Consider the following 22,856-nt stretch of genomic DNA (forward strand, 5'->3'; position numbering starts at 1 on the left):
TCTAGAATACATATGGAACATAATGGGGGCCACACTGAAGCTCTGACTGGAGATTTCATGTAGGTACAATGAATGGTAGCCTCTCTTAGATCAGCTTTTGGGATCTTTCTGCACACTGGCTAATCAACAGTCCCTGTGCTGCAGGAGTCTTCTTATTCTCAATCAGCACAATGACCTCTGCATTTAATGCTAATACAGGACTTGGGGAGTTAAGACTTTGATGTTTTTAAAAGAATGTATCTTGGCCAGAACTGAGCACTAATATCACTTCTTCCCAGCTCTCTCCAGCTTTTTATGTAAATCTTTACATAAAGCCATTAAGAACAGAGAAAAAAGCTCTTTGGAAAATTATGCAGTGATATATTCTTATGCAGCCAACACTCCCAGGGGAAAAAGTGAAAACTACACACAGCCTCCCGCCCCTTTTTATTTCTTGTCAAAGACATTGCCTTTTTTGGCTTTTCTTATATATACACAGAATGATGAACTGATATTTGTAGTTTAAATGTCTGGTTTAACTGCGTGGTTTCCACCGTATCAGAAATCTCTCACAAAATGTCAGGTTAGAAATAAAACCAAGCTCTAGATGAGGTGGGAGGAAAGTAGAAGGTCCAGTGGCTGAAAAACAAAATGGAAAAACGTGAGCAGAACACAATATGGATCCATTTTCCAGCTCAGGCAGTGGTATTGGTACATGTGGTTGTTTGGGGTTTGGGGCAGGGAGACAGACACATTTCTCACTGAGTTGTTTCTGCTTTCTCTATTAACATTGCAACAGAAATTACAAATAGCCCTGAAAGGGGTAGTGCACCTCATCTCTTCCTCCCATGTAAACACAACATTAATACTGAAGATAAAGAAAGTGGCAAAAAGTCCAGTGTCTTGTTTTCTGCATTTTGCTTGTTAGGTTCCTCTTTGCCCTCCAGCAAATTCCTGTGTGTACCGATGTTGTGAACTTGACCAGTCCACGTTCAAGCAAACACTCACTCAGATTCCCAACACATTCTTTTCTCCCCGTCCAATGGGGAGTTTATTCCTAACAGTTCTGCTCCTTTTAATTATAAACTCCTTTAACGAAGTAGTTCTGAGACCTTGCAGCAGGCAGCAGGAGAGCACCAAGGCTACTAGTTGCCTTTTTACTTGTTTCTATTCACTGTTCAGCAAGGAAGTCCACTTAAGGCCTAAGGCCCAGTACCTTCACGGATGGGCAGCACTGAAATGAGCCCACAAATCAGTATTCCCCTGGTACAATGTGCCTTATAGGTAAAATCCAATTCCTGCCTAAAAGAGATAAAGGGTTAGAGCCAGGCCCTTTATCTTATGAGACACATGTGAACAAGTTGCTCTGATGAAAACAGACTTTAAACTGACAAGTTCTGTTCACGTTCTGGCAGAGCTACTGATCTTCTTTACTGGACCACCAAAACAGAAGATGGCAAAGAAACACAAGGGAGATATTTCCTTGGCAAGGAAAGGAGCAGCACTTAGGACTGGGGCCAAGGTGGGGTGGGATATAGGGGATTTTCCTGATAAAACAATTAATTTGAGAAAAAAAGACCAACCAATATCATGTATACAACTGAACCAGTAACACACCTTCTCAGGAGTGCAGTATTGTATAAGTGTCCCCTGTGTTTTCAAGGCTAATTCAGACCTTTGGCTCATCCTGCATTAACAAGGTCATCCATGTTAACAGGGCCCCTGTGAAAGTTCACAGGTGAAAGTTCCCTTTTAAAGTAGTGCAGATTTGAAATTCACAGGACAGCGACCCGAAGATCTTCCTTTACAGATAAAAAGCATGTCAAATTATTAAATAGCAACATGAAATCCTATATTCTGAAGGTCTGTCTGTGCTCTGCAGTCAAGAGAGCGGAGTGCAATCCCACCCCTGCCCAGTCCCCACCTCAGGTGGCTCAGAGGGCGCCCGGCCGGCCCTGCTCACAGGTGCCTCATGAACTCTGAAGCCGACAGAGCCGGGGCAGTCAGGGAAGGGATGAATGAGCATCGTCTGAAGATATGTCACTTCAAATTTCTACTGTTAGAACTGCCAAGTATGATATAAAAACAGAAAGTATTTCTCAGTTTGGAGTTCAAAGGCCAGGCCCCAAATGCTGAGTGGCTCTTGTCTCAGTTTCCCTGTTGGCCAAGCACGGGCTCCACAGTGCTAACTGTTGTTCTCCGCCGTCAGGTATTTGAGGGCCGCGAAGCCGTAGTGGCGCGACATGTCCTGCTGGAACTCCTCCTTGAGCGTCTTGAGACAGATGCGGTATTGCTTGTTGGAGCGGAACTTTGTGATGTCGAAGCTGGGCGCGTGCGGCATGTGGATCATGTAGGCGTTGGGCAGCACCGTGAACTCGTATTCCTGTGGGACAAAGACACGGCTGTGAGGGGGATTCTGGCCTCCCACAAGGCTCCTCCTCAGCCAAATGTGCTCCAGTGCCGAATGGCCTGGTTTGTGTCTCAGGAACAACAAACCTGTCAGGGATCTCAAACAAGGTGCCTTTGTTTTTTCAAGTAGCTTTTTCTTGGTTTTTTGAAAGATCTACTTCATCTCTTTATAAAATCATAGAATTTTTTGGGTTGGAAGGCACCTTTAAAGACAATCTAGACCAACCTCCCTGCAATGAGCAGGGACATCTTCAACTAGATTAGGTTGCCAGAGCCCCATCCAACCTGTCCTTGCATGTTTCCATCTCCCCTCTGGATAGTCCCCCCCAGTGTTTTACCACCCTCATGGTAAAAAAAAAACCAGCTATTTTAAAACATTTTACCCCATATAAGCCAAATAATGGGGAAATAGTACAAAAGGCACACCTGAAGCCATGTCTGCCACACAGATTTTTCAGCAATGTGATTGCAACAACACAGCTGTGACTACACAGCATGAGTCTTAAGTGTTCATGCAAAAACATGGCTTTGCCCCTAAAATTTATTTTGCTTGGGATACTGGAATAAGCTACATTTACAAAGGCAAAACTGCACATGACATATGTTGCTTTGCCTATATGCTTAAGATACTTACAGAGACAAAACTGTCCAAAATTATTTATAAACCTGAAATAAGGGGAGAATATGGTATAATTTATAGGCAATGTGTGAAAATGAACTTGCTAATTCCATATGCTTTGAGACATTTTTACTCAAATTAAGTTATTCCTCACAAAGTTTGAGATACTGTGCTAACTCTCCTTCTCCAGTAAAACTACTTCACTTATTCTATCTGACCAAGTTCTTTGACAATTTTTGTTGTTAAAAAAATGATGGTTGATTTAAGTCTCCATTATTCCTGTAAGATTCTTTCATCTTTTACAGGTAAATATGTGAGGATTAGAGCAAAGCTCAAAAAAGCCTGATTCTTAGACAAGCTGAAAGTTCACTAGTATAGAATATGCAACAGGCAGGTATCTTCTGCAAGGAACTGGGTAAGGGATGTGAACCTCATTATTCTGTAGCCAAATGAAGTGCCCTAACCACTTTTTTCATATGGAATTTCAAGAAGTCAGATTTGTATTGGACGCAAATTATAAAGAAACTTTGAAGGCTCCACAGGCAAATTTCCTATTTTCTCACACGGTTTCCACCTGCAGCTGTTGCTGGATGGACTCATTAACCCATTAACAAAAGAAACTAGCCAGAGAAGGAAGAGACACAGAGCATACTGGCTTTAAAGGAAGTGGTTTGCAATTCCCAGTCACTTGTAGATCTAGGAGTCTGTACAGAGACAAAGAATATGTGCTGCAGAAAGGCAGAATACTCCAAAATATTTTAGTACAGAAAGAGATTTATGGGGAAAAAACACACCTGTGCTGATAAACCTGAGTGTTTCACCTGTATGTGCAGCTAAGTGCAGATGCAGCTCCTTTTTCCCTATAAGAATGCCTGTTCCCTGCCATACAGTGCTAAAGCGGTAAATCCTTGTGCCAATTTACAATGTTGTCGTATACAGGAATGAGGTCCTCCGAGCCTCTGTTTGGGGTGAAAAATGTATAGCAAAAGCAAAATTATCTGATGCTCACATGCAGAATTTATGCACCTGGAAGATGCTCAGGACTAATGGGGAACCAATTGTGAAACCAAAGGCTGGCACCAAGGAGCAAGGAGAGCTGATAAACTACAAACTACAGAAAATGACTCTAAAGAACCTTAAAACTACGGGCTGGAGCTGCAGAGGAAGATGCATTCCCCTCATACAACCTTTTCTTTGTTCTCTGTTTGCATCTCAAGTCTGTAATATTGCATGTCAGGGACTGTCTACACTCTGCAGTGCTAACTGTTCAGCACAGCAGCGTTCCCATCCCTGTGAACGGCCCTCAGACACATAAAGCCTTACAAAAAACTATGAGTCTACTGCTAATAATCCCCTTTGAAATATGCTGGGCTAGGGTCCTGGAAAATGGGACACTTACAGTCTAGCACAGTTACTGGGAAGGTAGGGAATGGTTTCCTAATGACCTCGCCCTACTACATGGAAGCCTCTGTTGAAAAGGCAATGCACTTGTGCAGGAACCTCTGTCCCTAGGTCCTAGATTAGATGGAGACTAGCATTATCTGTGCATTTGTACAGCATCCAGCTCAGTGGACACCTGCATGCTCCCAGAATAACAATGATGATTATCTCCATGCCATGTCCCGCTCTGAGGGATGGCAGTGGCACAGGCTCTTGGAAAGGGATCTGGAACAGACCTCTTGACAGACACTGCAGTCATGAGGAGCAGTGAAATAACTGAGAAGCTGCTCTGCCTGCTGGTAATGAAGCCAGCCTAGCAGCTGGCAGCAGCCTGATCTATGCACACCCCAAAGCAGAGGAATGCCACAGGGGAAGTAGCTGTGCCATCCCATGTCTCCTCTAGGCTCATTTGTGGGAGAACCTGCCAATATCCAAATTGCTACAGAGGAAAAGGAAACTTCTTTTAAATGTGATACTGTGCTCAAGGCTGGAAGAGTGAGAAGAACAATTTCCCAGAGTTAATTCCAACCCAATGGTCATTTAAAATAATTGCACTATGGTCAACTTTAAAACTGTTTCCATTTCCCATGTGTGAATCTGCGCTGAGCAGACACCTCTGAACAGAAGAGTTAAATCCTGAATGCTACATAAGAGCTGCCACTGGGAACATAAACCTTGTTACCCATATTAACAAATAATAAACCATTACCCTGGCACTCTCCACAACTGATGGTTAATTAATTAGTGCTTAGAAAATGCACTGGAAAATTACAGTGCTATAGTAAAGTATTATTAACATTAATATAAGGGAAAATATTTTTTCTAGTATGTAATAATTTTTTGTCATGTAAGTAGGTACAAATTTGTTGGGAATGACCTTGGCAAACAGAGGGCAAGTGGCTGCCAGCCCAAGGTGACCATGTGGTTTTGTAAGCAGAAGTAGAAAATAGCCTTCCCACACATGCCTGCACACAAATACACTGTAGCTCACACCCCAGAGACACAATCTCCCACTAACTTGCTCCAAGCCTTGAGCTGCTGTGCTTCACATAAACTGGTAAGACTTGAGCAAAGAAGGATCTGCTCTATTCCAGATTGATAGCAGAAGCTATCACAAGAGGATAAAGATCACCAAAACCCATTTTTTTGGTTAGCATGAAATGCTACTAGTTCAATCACTGGGATTGAAACCAAACTGAAAAAAAACTTCCACAAACCCAAACTAAAAAGAAATGCCATGACCCAGACCTTACTGATGAGCACAGTGGGTAGCTCCTCATCCAAGAACAGCAGGGTGATGCAAATCCTGCCATTTCAGTGAGCAGCAGCACTGGGCTCCCATGGAGCCATAGTCACTGCCAGCCTCTAAGATTTAGGTTGGCAGCAGGGACCTTGGCAACTCTGAGAGCTCTGGTGCCAGTTTGGGACTCCTGAGCTTTCTCTGCATCCTTATTATTATAAATTCTGCCCAGCAGCTTCATCCCAAGTCACAGATCCAAGAAGCAGGTAGCCCAAGGCTCAAGTACCTGGATCCTTTAGAGTCAGCACCACAGCCCCAGACTCTGGAAATGTAAAGGCCATCTTTGCAGAAATGTGCTGTAAATCTCAGCCAGAAATTAAAGATGCTTGCCTTGAATTCAACTGAAGATTAGTTTTTGAATTGTAAATTAGTATTTGGGACTCACAAACCTCAATTTAGTGGAAAAAATGCAGCTAGGTCTACATGTTCCTTAATAAGTGATGGGATTGGCAACAACTGCTTCAATGCTTCAATCAGGAGGAGAGCACTACAGGCGTTGTGCCTCTGCAAAACAATGAATTTCTCAAAACTGACAAATAAATGAACTCAGACTCAGCTCTTCATTTAATACTCGACAAGCATTAAATGGAGTGTTCCCAACTCAAGAAGCACTCATTAAGGAGCTCAGTAAGGCCAGATGAACATTTGGTGATGCAAAGCGTGACGCCATCCTACAGGACACAGCCTTGGTTGGAACAAGCCTACCGCAGAGCCCTGGATGAGATACTCGTGTGTCATCTCCTCACCTGTGCATCCAGTTCCATGATGTGAGCTACTTTGTTCCAGCCAAATCCCACAAAGCGCCTGTCATACTCCGGGCAGTCCTTCCTGACGACGACGTATGGCTCAAAGTCTGCTTCCCACTCCACGCGGTAGGGGGTGGTGGCTGTTCGCCACTTGGCAAAATTTGTTGGCGCATGCCCTTTCGTCCAGACGTGGTACCTGAAACAGACATAAATGGAGGGACGTGGGGAGGCAATTAGATAGAAAGCAACTTGGCGAGGAAACAAAGTATTACCTGTTAGATGAAATGCTCAAAGGTAAGGACATTAGCTTACAGTTCACATCATCATTTTTAGGACATGTCGGAGGCAATTTCTAGGACTATTTCCAGCACGCCTCCCAGACCTCAATGCTTAAACACATCTAGTTGGTGAAGGATAGTGTGAAAACAGTACCTCATGCTAATGTGAGAAACCATTACACAGTACCCTGTCAGTTCATCTGCACTACAAGGGCTGTGTCTTATTCCTAGCAACCAAGCAGCTGCATCGGTTGGTGCTCTAAAATCGGTGTGGAAATCTGCAGCACAGATAAAGTCCCTAAAATTAGCTATTTCCCCACCATGGTGACATTCACGATCTGTTTTACAGGCAATTTTATAATTTGCATGAGAGACACCTGCAGCTCTGGATAGATGTTCTATTTTATTAATTACAGTTATTACTATGGCAGGAACCAAGCTGCATAATTACATTAGTAAGTAAAATATTGCATAAAGGCTTTCTGCTCTAAGTTCTACATTGTGGGGAGTACTCCTGTGATCTTCAGTAAGGTAATCAATTTGATTTACAGGAAAAGATCCTTTTGTATTTTGCTAATCTAGTTTAGGTCACACAAGGTCTCTTCCTTGCACAGCTTGAATGCACCCCATTAGTGCCAGGGTCAATGACTCTCTCGCCCACTTATTCTAACACTTTCCAAAAATCAATGAGACAAGCTCTTTCTGCAGATTCACAGATTAATTAATAAAACAATGGCATAGAAGGTATCTGTATTACAACACTGAGATAGACAGGCAACAGGAGGGGCAAAACAAATATCCTGCCAATTTGTAAAGTAAGGTGCATTCAATTCACAGGGATGATTCACATACTAAAAGTGAAGGGATTTGAGCATTAAATATTGCAAAATTACAGCATGATGTAATGTTTAAATCCCAGAAATTCTCATAACATTGTAAGCCATTGCTAAAGTCAGGAATATAAAATCACTGCCTAGGAGTTTTCATTTGGACATATTTTATGGCTTGTAACAGGAGAATCAGAGGTGTTCAGCTTTGCTGACTCTCTAGGGCAGTGCAGGAAGACTGAATTATTATCATGGCATTGGGGTCACAAGTACTGTATGGTCCTTTGTATGCTGCATTTCTAAACTGTAAACAGGTTTTACCTCTTTCGGGTATCTCACTTAGGGACCAGGAAAAACAAAACCTTTTTCTATTAAAAAACTGTGAAATAATGACAGTGACAGTGAAGTAATTCTCCAGAGATTATTAGCAAGCAGTGCCAGATTCACAAAGATGCTTATAACCCTTCATGCCCTTTGGAATCATTGCCAAAAAGCCTATCCCTTTTCTTGGCCTCTTTTGGAGATGCATGGCTAACCTAGCCAGTCATTAATGTGCAGCTATCTATGCTGGGAAAAAAACCCAACCCAACAGTCACTATGTGGGGTTTAAAATGATATAAGATTGTGGAGGGTGCTGTATCTTCTAAAATCCTACCTCCGGCATTTTGAAATTAATTATGATAATAATAATAATAATGACTGCTAAACACTTATGAAGTGATTTGTATCTTCAAAGCCCCATACAAACTTTAGTTAATTGAGAGATTCCTGCAGAGAAGCAGCCAAATGCTGCTGTTATTCTAGTAACACTCTCCCACTGATTTAAACAGGGGGTAACAAGATACTAACCATAAAAAAAATTCAATTTCTTTCCACCCTTTTTGGAAGTATCAGTTTAAGCATCTACAGCAGCTCAAGTATAACCTCTGTGAGTCAAGACAGCAAACTAGCAGGGCAAAATAAATAATTGGGAAGAGACAATAAAGGGAAAATATGGAACTGGGGTTGCAGAGACAAAACAAAACAAAACAAAACAGAAAGGAAGGAGTAGATTTCATAGTACAAAACCAAATAACAACAGAAGTTTTTTACTTACCTCTTCAGAGTGATTGATGTGAGTAGAATGAAAGAGAAAGGCAAAAGGACAGCTAAGGTCCTGACAAAGAGGTAAATGAATATTGGATGCTCAAATGAGGTGTACACACAATAGTGATGAAGGAGTAATTAGACTGAAAACAGACTAATTGTGAGAACATTAAGAGAATTGTGAGAGCATTACTGGATTACATCTGTACATACAATATATATGGGTTCATACACAGATAATCTGCTGAAACTAGGTCTTGGTCAATGGCTGATTACATGAACTGTACTGCAAAGAAAGAGAAGCAGATACCATTCTGTGAAGGTCCATGGAGAGGAAGCTCCTATTAAAGGATGAGTCATTCCAACAGACTTTACTATCGTTGATGCAGTTGTGAGAAGAGGTTCACTGTCTATACTGGTATTCCATCTCACAGGACAAATGAATAAATGTAATTTTCTGCTCAGGCCCTTCTCACTCAAGATTTAAATACACATTGAATTTTAAGGCCACACTCAATCTGACAATCCCTGGAGAGCTTTATGAAAATTGGGAACAACATATTTTTTACTATGCTCTCATTTTTGACAAATCCAAACCAAGTAATTCAATCTCCCTAAAATCACATTGAGTTTCTTTCCCACAGTTCATGGAAAACAACTGGAACACACTGCATCCCCTCGTCCTCCATTTTGGATCCAATGCTTCATTTTGCTTGTGTTCCTGATTGCTTTTATTTAAAATAAAATTTCAAAACTATAGCAAACTTTGCTAAAGTTAGCAAAATGAAGTAGTTATTCTTCTCAGAGTGGTCTTCCTCCCTGCCTCCTCTAAGTTTCCCGTTTCAGTGAGAAAGATGAGTGAAAGAAGAACTTTCCCACTTCTGTTCCCAGATGCAAAATCCACATTTTGCTGGATTGTGGATGCAATCAGTTAATTAGTTAATCAGTTGCTGCTTTTTATGTTTTCTCACTACGATGATGTGTCTCCTGCCATCTGTGGTTTCCCCTTGCCTGGATGTGTGTGGGGATTACATTTTTGCCCATCAGCTCTTACCCAGGCCCTGAGCAGGCACATCCTTGGGAGAACACTCCCAGCCAGCAGCTGCCAAGGGAGCCAGCGAGCTGGCACAGAGCCCCCGCTGTGGCAGAGGGTTTCACACAGCACACCTTGCCAGCCACAGATGCTCACTTGTCTTCTCTTTTCTTCTGCTGGTGACTGAGGGATGTAATTGAGAGCCGTTGTGTACTTCTTAGCTGCCCAGAGGTAGAAAAGGTCACCATTTCAGAAAGAGGTGACAAAAGCAATTTCAGTGAGGAAAAGATTGTAATCTACCGTGTGGTGTGAGGGACTGGGATGCTGCAGGCACTCTCAGCAATCACTGTCACACCAGTCCTCCCCAGCTCACTCCCACCTGCTCAGCAGCAAATTGCAGCATTATTAAAGCACCTTGAAGGTTGGAGGTGGAAATTCTCAGCCCAGAGCTGAGAGCCCAGATGCTTTGTGGCTGTCTACAGATTTGAGCAATGAAATGAGCCAAAACAAACTGAGGAAGCATTTGTAAAATGTATCCTACATTAATATGTACACCAGCTACAGACTGCATGTCCTTCAAGTCCTACTTAACCTTGCTTTGGAAGAACTCCCACTGGTGTTAAAGACATTTTTGCCTGAGTGAGACTTGAGAAAGGATTTGCAAATCCAGCTGTGTACGTAACACACCAACATGCTGTTTAGCTTGAAGATGAAATCTGTAGTGGAAGGCCACCACTGTGCAGCTGACTGCTGGTGGAATGCAACATCTGAAAATCCTGAGGGTGTTATTTTCCACTGGAAAGACTTTTTCTCTCAACTACGGGAGAGGAAACTATTTTTTATCAGATCTCTTGTTAATTTTTATGTCTTTTGTATGCTAAAGAATGATGGCAGAGGGAAAATACTTGCTTTATCAGTATCCTTAAGTAACTTTCCAGAGGCATGCCTCTCTCAGTCACCTCAAGTTTCTGTTTCAAGGCAGTCACTGGTAGAATTCTGACACTGATCAGAATTATGTTTTTCAGACTCACACAGGCTGTCTGCTATGATATGTGCATGCAACCACATGAGGGAAGGGTGGCTGCTGCAATGAGAGAGGTGTGTAATACAGGAAATGGGAAAAGTGTGAGGAAAGCTCTAAAGTAAGAGAAGGATGAGAGAGGTATGATATGGAGCTCCTCCAGCCATGGATAATGCCTAGCTCTTTCATAGCTTTTATCTCTAGATCTCAAAATACTGCAAAAAGGAGAGGTGAACATTGTTACCTGTATTTCAGAGAAGGGGAACAGAGATGTAAGAAAGCAAAGTGATTCGTGTAGCACCTCTCAGCAGGGGAGAAGTGGAGCTGAGAAGAGAACGCAAGTCTCCTAAGCCCCCTCTCTGTGCAACATCATAAGGCCATATTGTACTCTTCCCATTGCTGAGATGCTTTACAAATGTCTGCTAATCAGACCTTACCACACACACCCAAGAGATGGTTAACCCCTGCTAGCTGCATTTTAAAACTGAAGAGTCTGGCAGGTAATAGAAGTGACTTGTTCACAGCCACAAAAGAAGTCTGCTTCAGAGAGGAGTTCCAAATTTAGGTGTTCTTTGCTTCTTAGCCTCTAGTCAGAGTACTCTCTTACCTCTGCACGGAGGAACTCTAGGTATTTAAGCAGTTGTTTCACACTTTAAAAGAGCATACAACAAGCCTGTGTTTGTTTTCCCAGTAAGGAAGAGAACCAATGGGCAGAGATACATTACTTTTGGTCACATGAGAAGACACAGCTACATAGATAGCATTTGGCAGCCAAAAAGTAAATTACACGCACTTGAGTGTAATGGTCACGCTTGATTTTGTAGCGCAATAAAAAATGATGAAAATAAAACAAATTTGATTTTACAACGGAAGTCCTTCAGTAGAGGACTGTAATACGAGATAAAATGCTGAGCTTAAAGACAGAATATATCCGCATGATTCTGTTCGCTGCCTCTCTTCGAAAAGGGAAAAAAATTCCAATAAGTTTCTTAATGTAGCTGACAGTGAAAGAGAAGAACCAAATATTCAGAAGAACATAAAAACCAGAGGTAATTACCACAGGTTAAAGAGTACTTTGCATTACCTGAATGTAAAGAGGGTTCCCATGTCCAACATAGATAACAGCTCTGCTTTTGACTTGGGGAAGGAGAGGCGGTAGCGCAGCGTCTCAAAGGCAGGTACAATCAGAGCTTTCTTGGTGTTAGCTAGGTCTAGCTGGATGACAGACTTCCTGGCAAAAGAGAAACAACAAATAAAAGCAGGAAAATTTTCAAATGAGCAAATCACTGAGTTTTTCAAAATAAAGTGCAAAAAATGGGTAGTTAGGATACTATAAATGTAACTATGGCCCATATCTTTTCCTACAGGTGCTTCAAATTTTCTTCTCCTTTTGGTCTGCTGCTCTAAGAGCAGGGAGAGCAACAGAATTCCAAATGAGCTTGTGTGTTTGACTGATCAATGCTGATCAAACTGTTAGCAGCAGAGAAGTGCTCTACACTTGAATGGACTGGGATGCCTCTCTTTTTCCTTCTTTTTGCTGCAAGTTGTTCAGTGCAGAGACTGTTTTGGTGTGTGAGTGTGTGTGCACATATGTATTTCACACAGGGCTCTTTTCCAGGCAGTGGCCTTGGGATGACAGCAGAGGAGCAGCTTAGCAATCTCTCATCCTGCCTGCCAGAGGTGTTCAGCCTATTCTTTTCTAACAAATTAAAATTCAAAGAAAAAGAAGTTACTTTTCCATCCCCCAACTGAATCTTACTATACCTGTCATTAGAAATAACTCTGTCTCAATTTTTATTTCATTATCTCCATATTTCATACCAGAAATATGCCTCTCTGTCCCTGTCAAAGTCAGTTCCCCTTAACAACATTCACCGTCCTGACTTTTATGTTACTGCAACAAGCAATCAAGGAGAATGTTGACAAGCAGCAAACTCTCTACAGCCTTTTAAGTTGAAGGAATTGGGATCACTGTCCTAATAACTGAAGAACCAAACAAACAATTTTTCTAAGCCCAGAATACATAGAATTCATTTATACTGCCGTCACAGAAAATGAAGATGAGCACAACTACTTCATAAAATCTGAATTTTAGGAAATTCATACCACCCTATAGGCCTGTTCTTTATTAAGAAATCTGTTCTAGCTCCTTGCTGCAAAGTTTGCATTGTTTAAAGAGCCCCTGACACATTCCAGTTAACTTTTCACAAATGAAGGATTTTAACAGCATCTTATCATAAATGGTTTTGTACTTTCTTCTTGTAGCTTCTCCCTCACCATCACTAGAGGCCAAGATACCTTCATGTCAATAGATGACTCCTTCACAATCAGCATTTGTGACCTTCCAAAGTTGTTGAGCAGTGCCAGTATACAGTCTTTATAGTGCTTTTAAATGTTTCTTCCCTTTCACACTTCTGAGAGCAGGGGATACTAATACAGTTTCTTTTCCAAAATCTAAGTCTTTCTGGTCTCTGTGCAATCTATCAGCCTTGAGCAGTACAGCTTTGGGGATTCAGTTCTAGGAAGGAGCAGGTAATATTTGCAGTGATGCTCATCCTTTGGGTTCTGCAAGGGAACAGCAGCTTCCATTTATGGCTGTTACTATAACTTTGTTTTATGGAGAGCTCAAAAGGCCCAGGCAAAATTCAAGGCCTTGCTGTGCTTGCACTGTCCAAGAGTAGGAAACAATCCTGGCCCACCAAAGTTTACAGTCTGAAGCTGACCAAAGCTGCAGCAGGCACAGGTATCAAGCACAAGTAACAGGAGAAACTGTCAGACAGAGCAACTTGTAATCCATCTAGTGCTGAATGTGACTTATTCTCTAATATATGGGATATAACCACAAAAATGCTGTTGATACCAGTGATCCTTTCTGCACATTCCCTGCTGCTCCTGTCACCTCCAAATTTCATACAGTTGTCAGTGCCTGAACTATTAGAAGGAATAAATTACAGTACCTTCATGAAGAAATCAAAAAGGAGAGGGAACAAACTGACAGAACAGCCTGAAATCAGTTGCACTGACAGAGGTCAACATGAAGAGTGAGGTAAGCAAAGAGAAACAGAGGTCTGGAAACAAGATGCTTGAGGTGCATTCAGGCAACCACAGAGATGTCGAGACATACTTCCAAAGTGAAAAAAAATAGCAGGACATTCTCTGCAGGAATATTTTCAAGAGATATGCGAGCATCTGAGGTGCATGTTGGTATGGTGGGTTGACCTTGGCTGGACATCAAGTGCCCACCAAGCTGCTCTCAGCCCTCCTCCTCTGCTGGGTATGGGAGAGAAAATAAGACAGAAAACAACTTGTATGTTGAGATAAGGCGGTTCACTAAAACAAAACCAAAAGGCTGAGTATGCACTTTTTAAAGAGAAAAATAGAAGATTTTATTTTCTCCTTCCCATCAAGTGATGTCTGGCCACTTCCTGGGAAGCAGGGCTTCAGCACACATAGTGGTTGCTCCAGAAGGCAAACATTCTAAATGATGAATGCCCTGCCTTCCTCTTCCTTTTCTCAGCTTTTATATCTATCTGAGCTGACATCATTTGGCATGGATTCTCCCTGTTCAATTTGGCTCAGCTGTATTAGTTGTGTCCTCTCCCAGAAACTTGCCCACTCCCAGATGGGGGACAGAATGATGGAGGCATATTTTTCACTGATGCTGTGCCAGCACTGCTCAGCAGTATCCAAAACAGTGGTGTGTCATCAACACCTTTCCAGCTACCAAGGCAAAGCACAGCACTGTGATGGATGCTACCGTCACACAGGGAAAGACCTCCAGCTCAGCCACAACCAGTACAGGTGGTAAGGTCAAAGTGGAGGGCTCTCCAAAACGGAGCTGGGAGTCGAGGCACACAGACAAGAAGAAGCCCAGCAGCACTGATCTCTGAGTAGAATCACCTGCCCTTGAGGTGGACTCTGTAACATAAAAGACTGATGCAAAGGGAAGAAGAAATCACTGCTGACATCCAGATGTTGAACTTGAGAGACAAACGACAACAGAAGCCATTTAAACTGTGATAATGGCAGGGAGGACTTGTTAGAGAAAAAAGCACCTTCCATTTTCTTCTCACAACTTGGCTAGTGGTCTGCTCCTTGGACAACTAGCTGAAATTCTAACTTCTTCCTACTGGAAGCAAATCTACCTTTTCATTTTTCTGCGGGATGACTTTTTCTCCTGTTTTGAGTTGAGGTGCTATTTGTTTGTTGGCTGGTTCTGTTACCATTTGGGAATAAGAAAATTTTGTTGGTGCTGCCATAATGATATCTGGAATATAATGTAGGGAATACATTTGCTTATTTTGCAAGCTAGCACTGGGTAAACTAGGTAATTCTTGCACTATCCTGATGAGGGCTGTTTTTTGGATTCAGTAGTATTGATTCAGTATCCACTTTCCTTTCTTATTCTTTTCCCCCAAATTCAAAATAAGGATTTATGACTATGAAGAACTAGCTCTCTTTGTGCTAGTGTTGTCCAGGAAACCATTTCCCAGCTATCTTTGTGTTCAGACCTATGTGTGTCATTCTGACACAGTGAAGGTTGGGTTAAATTTTAAATCTAATCAATGATATTTTTCACAAAGCAGTGAAGAAATGAATCTTAAATCAGAAGAGTCTCCTCACAGGTTGAATGAACTCCAGCATGCTGATATCAATCTTCTCATCTGCATTGTTCTTTTCAAAAATTAACACAAAATTGTCACCCTCATATAAGTAGATAGTAAGATCATTCCAATTTTTGGAGGATAGAGAAGCTCAGACAGAGAAAAGCTAGCAACCTAATCCTAAAGCACTACACTCAGAAAAAAAGAGTCCATTAACTCAAATGTGCTTCCACTATCAGGATTTGGTAAGTGGTTGGTTGCAAGTTACAAATATGGCAGTCACTGAGCTTGTGGTCAGAACTGGAGAGTTGCCAATCACTGTTAAATTCATTAGAATGCTTGTCCTCTCTACAGAAGACACAAATTCATAGACTACAAAGGCAACCAAAACGAAAACCCCAATAGACACAATCTGAACTATTTCCCTAGCTGAGATGCTGAAAAATAAGCAGAACTACTTCACAACTCATGATGTAGGGTACAGATATAAAACCCATGGATGGAGCTGGGATGCTGGGTCCCAATTCATGCTAAATGTGTCACTGGAAGCCAAGGGCACATTTTACACAAATGTGTCAGGAAAGAACTTCAATGCTAGCTGTAGAAAAGCAGCCTGTCTCACTGTTTTGTGTTAGAAGTCACTGTAGGATGACCCAAACACCTTACTTGCAGCGACCAGAAGAAGCCTTTACCTCTGGGGCACTGACAAGATGACCTCAGTAACTGCTGGTAAACAGGAAATCTTTAAATTATACATTTCCTTCTGTACTTCACAGAAGACTAAAGGACTAAAAGGGTGTTTGATGGAGATAAAAACATTGAAATGGTTTTACTTAGCAGCTATGAAAAAGCTCAATTAGCACAAATCTAAGTGCAAAGCAACAGATAAATAAAGGGATAGGTAACCATCAGCTCCATCAGCTTCTCCTTCAAAACTGGTTATAACCTTTATCATGACACCTTCAAAATAAGTTGAAAATATTTTTCAAAATTCCTTTCTTTGCAAGAATATATTATCTGCAGAGACATAATATGCAATATATGTAAATCAGCAAACTTTCAGTGAGTAGGACTTTCCTGGCTGATTCTGTACAAAGCGATGCCCAAAATACCACACTATTTCCATTTGTTTATGGTTGTTCTATCTGAGGAAATGAGGATAAAAATGTTTTATGTCTCTCTAACAAACAATTGCTGCCATTCAGACAGATAGCACTAATCAGCTATTTGCAGAGGCAGTGGAACAGTCAATGCAGAAAGACACAGGGTATCCATATTTAAAATAATCTCAATGTAACTTCCTGCTACTTTGCTTAGAAAAATCATTACTGAAAAAGCTACAAAAGCATCTAGTCCACATGCAAAAAAAAAAAAAAAAACCAACCAACAAAACAACAACAAAAAAATCCAATCACTTTTTAAAGAGCTGGTAGTAGCAGATTAGCAACTTCAATATTCCCAGGCAAGAGAGACTCTCAGTCAGAGTTGAGGTGGTATAGGCCTTAAAAAAGGCTGGCAGGGTAACACAAAGTCTCAGAGGCAACAGCTCTCAGAGAGCATCTCTGCTTTTTTCTGAAACATCACCAATGCACCATCATGGTGCACTTAGTTCTGTAATACAATATCACCTTATGAGAATTATTTCTGTGGTTGTAATATCTCAAGGAAATGGTGGTACTTCATTCTGCCTTCTCTCCTCTCTTCTTCCTTTAATTGCTGGCTCCCATCCGTGCACTGTGAAGCAGCATGAGAGAACAAGTTCCTTTTCTTAGCACTTAATGCCAGTATCAACAGCTGCCATTCTTACTGTGTCCAGCACTGATCTGAAAAAATGTACCACTATGCAACACTAACAGAAGAATAGAGAAATGAAGAGTAACTCTTCATCCACATATCTGGAGATAGCTAATGTGTGCAAGGAACAGAATAATTTTGGAGTGCTCCTAGCACAACTTGAAAAGACTTCAACAAAGTAAGAGGAAAACAAGCTTACACAGTGTGCTAATACTTCACTGATACAACTGAAATTCAGCATCTTGAACACCACAGAATAGTTTGGGCTGGAAGGCACCTCTAAAGGTCATCTAGCCCTTTTTTTTTCCAAGTAGCTTTTTCTTGGTTTTTTGAAAGATCTACGTAATCTTTTTGTAAAATCATAGAATTTTTTGGGTTGGAAGGTACCTTTAGAGATAATCTAGACCAACCTCCCTGCAGTGAGCAGGGACATCTTCAACGAGATCAGGTTGCTCAGAGCCCCATCCAGCCTGACCTTGAAAATTTGCAGGGATGGGATACCCACCACCTGTCTGGGCAACCTGTACCAGCGTTTTGACATCCTCATTGCAAAAAACTTACTCCTTGCATCTCTAAATCTCCTCTCTGTTAGTTTAAAACCACTTATCCTTGTCCTACCTCAACAGGTTCTAAAAAGTTTGTCCCCATCATTCTTATTAAGTTCCCTTGATATACTGGAAGGCCATAGTAAGGCTTCCCTGGAGCCTTCACTTCTCCAGGCTGAACACCTTAACTCTCTGATCCCCTCCTCATAGAAGAGGTACTTCACCCCTCTGAATAGTGAGTTTGGCCCTGTAAATGTCTTACAGAGTTAAGCTTGAAAGAAAGAAACTCCTCCATGAGTTCATGATACCAGAAGGCATATTTTCCTTTACACTCCAAAGCCCTGGGCTTATGAACTGACAGGGAACACGTACAGGCAGGCTCTCACTGGAACACTTTGATCAACTTGTACCAAATTCGAATAGAGATGAAAAGCTAAACTGATCAGGATAAAGGAACTGACATCCTCCTGTCTGGCCACAGGGTGTCCTCCTTGCTCTATGCTTTGGCCTCAGATGACCAGCCTCTGCAGGGCAAAAAGGTCTTAATTAAAAAAAGCTCAGTTAATGGATCAGAAGTCTGTAGTTTGCTCAGCCCAACCTGCTCACATGCAGTATGATACAATATACACTGATGTTACTCCTCCCAGTTTCCTTATGACAATTACTTTGCCTTGACAGGTGCTGGCATTGCAGTCATAGTTTTGAGCTGGTTAGACTCTTTTCAAGATAAGGAACTGAATTAAGAGTGTGTCACACGGACAACAAGTTCAGTACTGCTCTGCATGTTTTTCTGTCACTGACATTAAGAACCAGAGATGTTTAGAGAAACTGCCTGTTTCACATCTCTGCTAATAAACGATGCTCTTGGACATTTAATAATACTTAACCCAGTTCAATTTTCATATTGGTTCCTCTGCAGCCCCGAGGTGATTATTCTAACGGCTAATGAGGCTCACATTCAGACCTGGGTTTTTTCTTTCATAACCATTTTGCTTTACTTTCCACTTACAGTCAGTCCCTTCTTCTACTCTAAAAATTCTTGCTCCTTGCTGGGCATTGTCACACCTTAGATATTTATACGCTGCCATTTTCAGATCTGCTCAAACTACTTTGTTTCAGGAATATGTGAGAAAGGTAGTGGAGAGGGGGAGTGGAGAGGCTGAAATGGTGGGTGGCAGTGGGAATTCCCTCACTGTCCATTACCTGAGATACTCGTAGAGTCCATACATGGGCAGGAAGTCGATGTCAGACAGAAACATGTATGGTGTGCTGATGTGCTTCATGGCCACGTTCCTGAGCAGGTTCACAGGGTAGAACTGCCCCTCCTTGTACACGATGTGGTAGCCAACATTGTGGCGGCTCATCAGGACTTCCGAGCCCTGAGCATAGCGCAGGAACTGCTGGGCTTCTGCATCAGAAAGGTAGAGTGCCAGGCTGATGGGACCTTCCCAGTGCTTGCAGATGGCTTCAAGCATCTGGAGCCTGGAAGAGGAAGAGTGAGAGTAAGAAAAAGCTGTTTCCCTGTCCAGGACTCTGTGTCTGTGTTCACTTGACCAAATGCAGATATCTTTCTCTAAGTGAGACAGATTGGGGATGCTTTATATGCTGTGGAAAGCAGTAAATATTTCTACAGCCTAATTCATTATTTAAGATGATAAGTCGAGGTCACCTCCTGGACAGATGGACTGCACCCTGGATACACCAATCTCACTAAATCCAATGTAGCCTAAGATGTAGCCCTAGATCAGATACCTAAAGCATCATCATTTTCTCTCTAAAGCTTTGATGCCACAGGAAAACCCACAGGGATAACAGGACTTACCTAGTGGGAGCTTTGAGCAATTGCAAGGATCTGTTCATGTGGATCTACTCAGAGGATAGGGCGCTCATAAACTTCAACTCTGTCTAGCACCCAATTCGCATTTCAGGTCAAGCTATTCCCACACAGTAACACACTACAGTGCTCTTCAACAAGCTTGTGGAGGACAGAGGTGTATGGACCCACAGATCATTTTACCTCCTGTCAGGAAAACCTTCCCCAAATTTTTGCAAGGCAGTTAGTCAGATCTTAAAGGCTGTTAAAAGAGACAGGTCAATGGGATACTGCCTTAGGTGAAAATGTGCAATAACTAGAAGAAGGCTTGCTGTCAGGGAAAAGGACAAAAGTGGTGACACATTGATAGAAATGGGATTTACTATTAGTAGGGAGTAAGGAGAGGAGGAAGGACAGATGTGGCATTGCTGTGGAATATCAAAAGAACATTTCAGAGAAAACCATCATTAAATGCACTAACTTGCATATGTTCACACTATAGCAAATTTCATTAAATCATTTCTTAAACAGATTGTATAGATGTATATTTTTAAAAAAATCTCAGCAGTTACAATACTATTGATGAAAATGACAAGGAAAGATTTCATATGCAAACATAAATCAAACCCAACTTGGTCAAAATCATTTAAACGCTTTGGGTAATTTATTGCCTAGAGATTGAGATGTGTCACCCAAAAGTACAGCAAGGACTGATTACAAAGCCTCTTGATTTAATATGAAGGGAAATGACCTATGCAGCTAGCCAGATATTCTATTAAAATCTGGGAAGAGTAGATGATGCAAAATTAGTATCTTCACTCAGTTTGAAATCCACATTACTGAATTTTTCCTATTAATATTATACAAAATGCAAGATTTCAGCATTAATAATGCATTTCTGCATTATCATAATCTGAGAAAATATTTTCTCCCTCTTACTATCTCCTGAAGATTTGCAAAAAAAAAAAAAAAAAGAATTATACACTCATACCAGTAAACACAGTCTGCCTTCTGAATGATTGTGATGATTCCAAGATGATATAGTAATTTTTTTTTAGATATGAGAGATTACCTTACTAGTCTACACTTGGTACATAATTTTCTTTTTATCTGTTATTGAAACAAAGGCTATTATCAGCCTGAAACATACAGCTGAATTTGAAACACAAATCAATATAAAAATATCTAAAAGGTATGTAAGGGGTCTAGAATTTTGATTACACAAATAATAAATAGGGGGAAAATACAATTTTTTGCCTCTTTCCAACATAATACAAATCTGCTAATCAGGAGACTCCAATCTGTCAGCACTCAAATTTAGGGCATCAGTTTAAAAATGGAAAACTTGCCTAGTAAAAAATGCAGCAAAATGCCTTCTAAGGACTCCATGCAGTGGACTAATGGCATATATAACTTATTAAAACAGCACACCTGCTAATGCAAACCTTTTCATGATACTGAAGTGGAAACTGGCCTCTGGTGGTACAAGTTCCCAGCTGGACACCCTTAGTACCCTTCAGAATACTCCATTTTACTGTGCTGTTCTCACTGACAGGCTCTACTTCCATAAATATGATACAGGGACTGCTAGGTGATCCTCCATAATCTGCTCTCTATAAGTTGTTATGTCTCTTTTGACCACAAAACTTAGAATTATGAGTTTCTAAGCACAACATGACCAATTTATTTTGGGTTTTTTTTAGTGGACTTGAGGAATGTGTTCTCTTAAGGACTCTAGAGAAAACAAATGTACTGCTGTACTGCATAATAATGAGACCATAATTTAGTTGGTAAATTATGTTCAGCTAAGTGAATTTTGCTGGAATTCAATTATTTTGTGAGGTTCTTTATTTTTATTTTTCTTCTTACAAATACTCAACTGATTTCCAGCTCATTCTCAGATTCTCAGATTTCAAGCAGTGTATTGCTAATCATGTCTTTCCTTTTCCCCATTCTGACCTCACATTTTTTTAAGTCCCACTCTGATTTCTGAACCTCAGGTACATACTGAGTCTTTAAAAAGCCTGCTTAGCCAAAACACGTGCATGAAAATCACACCGAAGCAACCAAGCCATTATTCAAGGAAATGTCACATCACTGCAAAAAATGACAACTACCCAATAATGAACAACCCTGAATGAAGTCTGTCTCAAAGCTTCCACCTAAAACAATAATGTTAGCTTGCAGAATGCATCCCTCTCTTCCATTCCTCACGCCTACAGGACAGGTAAACCTAAATCTGTCATGACAGTCACGTCAATCTCACCTCCAACAGGACAAGGGGAAGTGCTGGGAGTTGTTTTTTTGCTTTTCCTCATCTCCAATAATAATTTCAAAGAATAATTCAGCAATGTAGTGTACAGCATGTTGTTTATGTCCATGTCACCTTACATCTGAGACACTCTTCTTAAATGCCCACAGTTGTGCAAGAGGAATTTAATAAAAGTGGGTTAAAGAGATGGAAAAAGATAAGGCAGTAACTGAAAGATGTGAAAGGAAACAAAGCAGCTAAGCAGTTCTTTGGTAGGTTATTATTTATTGATTTTAGCTGAAAGAAAGTATTTCCAACTCAAATCAATAATTTATAGCAACACACCAGTGAAGTAGGGAACATTTTTCCTGCACAGAACCAGGACGGCTGTTCTTCCTGAATAAAAATGTGTGGTTCTGTCTATCAATAAAAACATGTGCCCCAGTGAGGATCCAGAAAGGGAAACAGATGCTCAGACTTTGCATCAGTGCCAGTGAATCAGCACTGAGCCCCAGCTCATTCTTTTTACTTAAATTCTGGGGGGAAAAATATACCATGCGCACCCACCAGGTTTACTAATTTACTGTGGCACTCACTCAGGGGTCTGGCTCAATTTATTTCTTTATTTTTTTACTCAAAGGTTTGTGAACACTTAAGAAATGTTTCCTCAATTAAAAATCAATAGAACAGACACTGATGCGCACAGCACATCATAACACAATGTGCAGTGCCAAGGCACCAGTGGAACAGAATACCCCTTATTCATTTTTGTTTATTTTAAAAACAGGCTGTAAGTGTTTTGTTTGTCTCAATTCCTGTAACCCTCCTGGAAAACTGCTGACCTTCTACTAGTGTAGCAGTGGTGTTATTCACATGCCATGTTATATTCTGTACGTGCTATACTGAAGGAAATGATCAGTTTCTGGATAATACTCAACGAGTTCTGATTTGTTTTGTAACTCACTATGATGGCAGTAACTACAAAGTTTGGACCAGATATGAACTGAGAAGCTGGAGAAAAAAAAAGAGAGCCGACAATTGCAAAATTTCACAAAGCTGGCTGATCCAGACTGCACTTTCAAGCTTCTGAAAAATTTCAGCTAATTGCAAT

General features: G+C 41.1%; 1 protein-coding gene across 3 annotated transcripts in view; it reads right to left on the bottom strand.

The window, feature by feature from the left end:
* Nucleotides 1-339: 339 nt before the first annotated feature.
* LARGE1 (LARGE xylosyl- and glucuronyltransferase 1) overlaps nucleotides 340-22,856 on the bottom strand; it is a 266,843-nt gene continuing 244,326 nt past the window's right edge. For 2 of the 3 annotated variants that reach the window (XM_005421801.2, XM_031057702.1), the window contains 4 exons: nucleotides 18,885-19,163; nucleotides 11,823-11,969; nucleotides 6,494-6,689; nucleotides 340-2,362 (listed from right to left, as the gene is read on the bottom strand). In XM_005421801.2, the coding sequence (XP_005421858.1) occupies nucleotides 2,165-2,362; nucleotides 6,494-6,689; nucleotides 11,823-11,969; nucleotides 18,885-19,163 (820 nt within the window). In that variant the 3' untranslated portion in view covers nucleotides 340-2,164. The remainder of the gene's footprint in view (nucleotides 2,363-6,493; nucleotides 6,690-11,822; nucleotides 11,970-18,884; nucleotides 19,164-22,856) is intronic. The other variant, XR_004081817.1, reaches the window with a different exon arrangement.

This window comes from Geospiza fortis, unplaced genomic scaffold (genome assembly GCF_000277835.1).
Source record: "Geospiza fortis unplaced genomic scaffold, GeoFor_1.0 scaffold173, whole genome shotgun sequence".
Classification (NCBI taxonomy): domain Eukaryota; kingdom Metazoa; phylum Chordata; class Aves; order Passeriformes; family Thraupidae; genus Geospiza; species Geospiza fortis.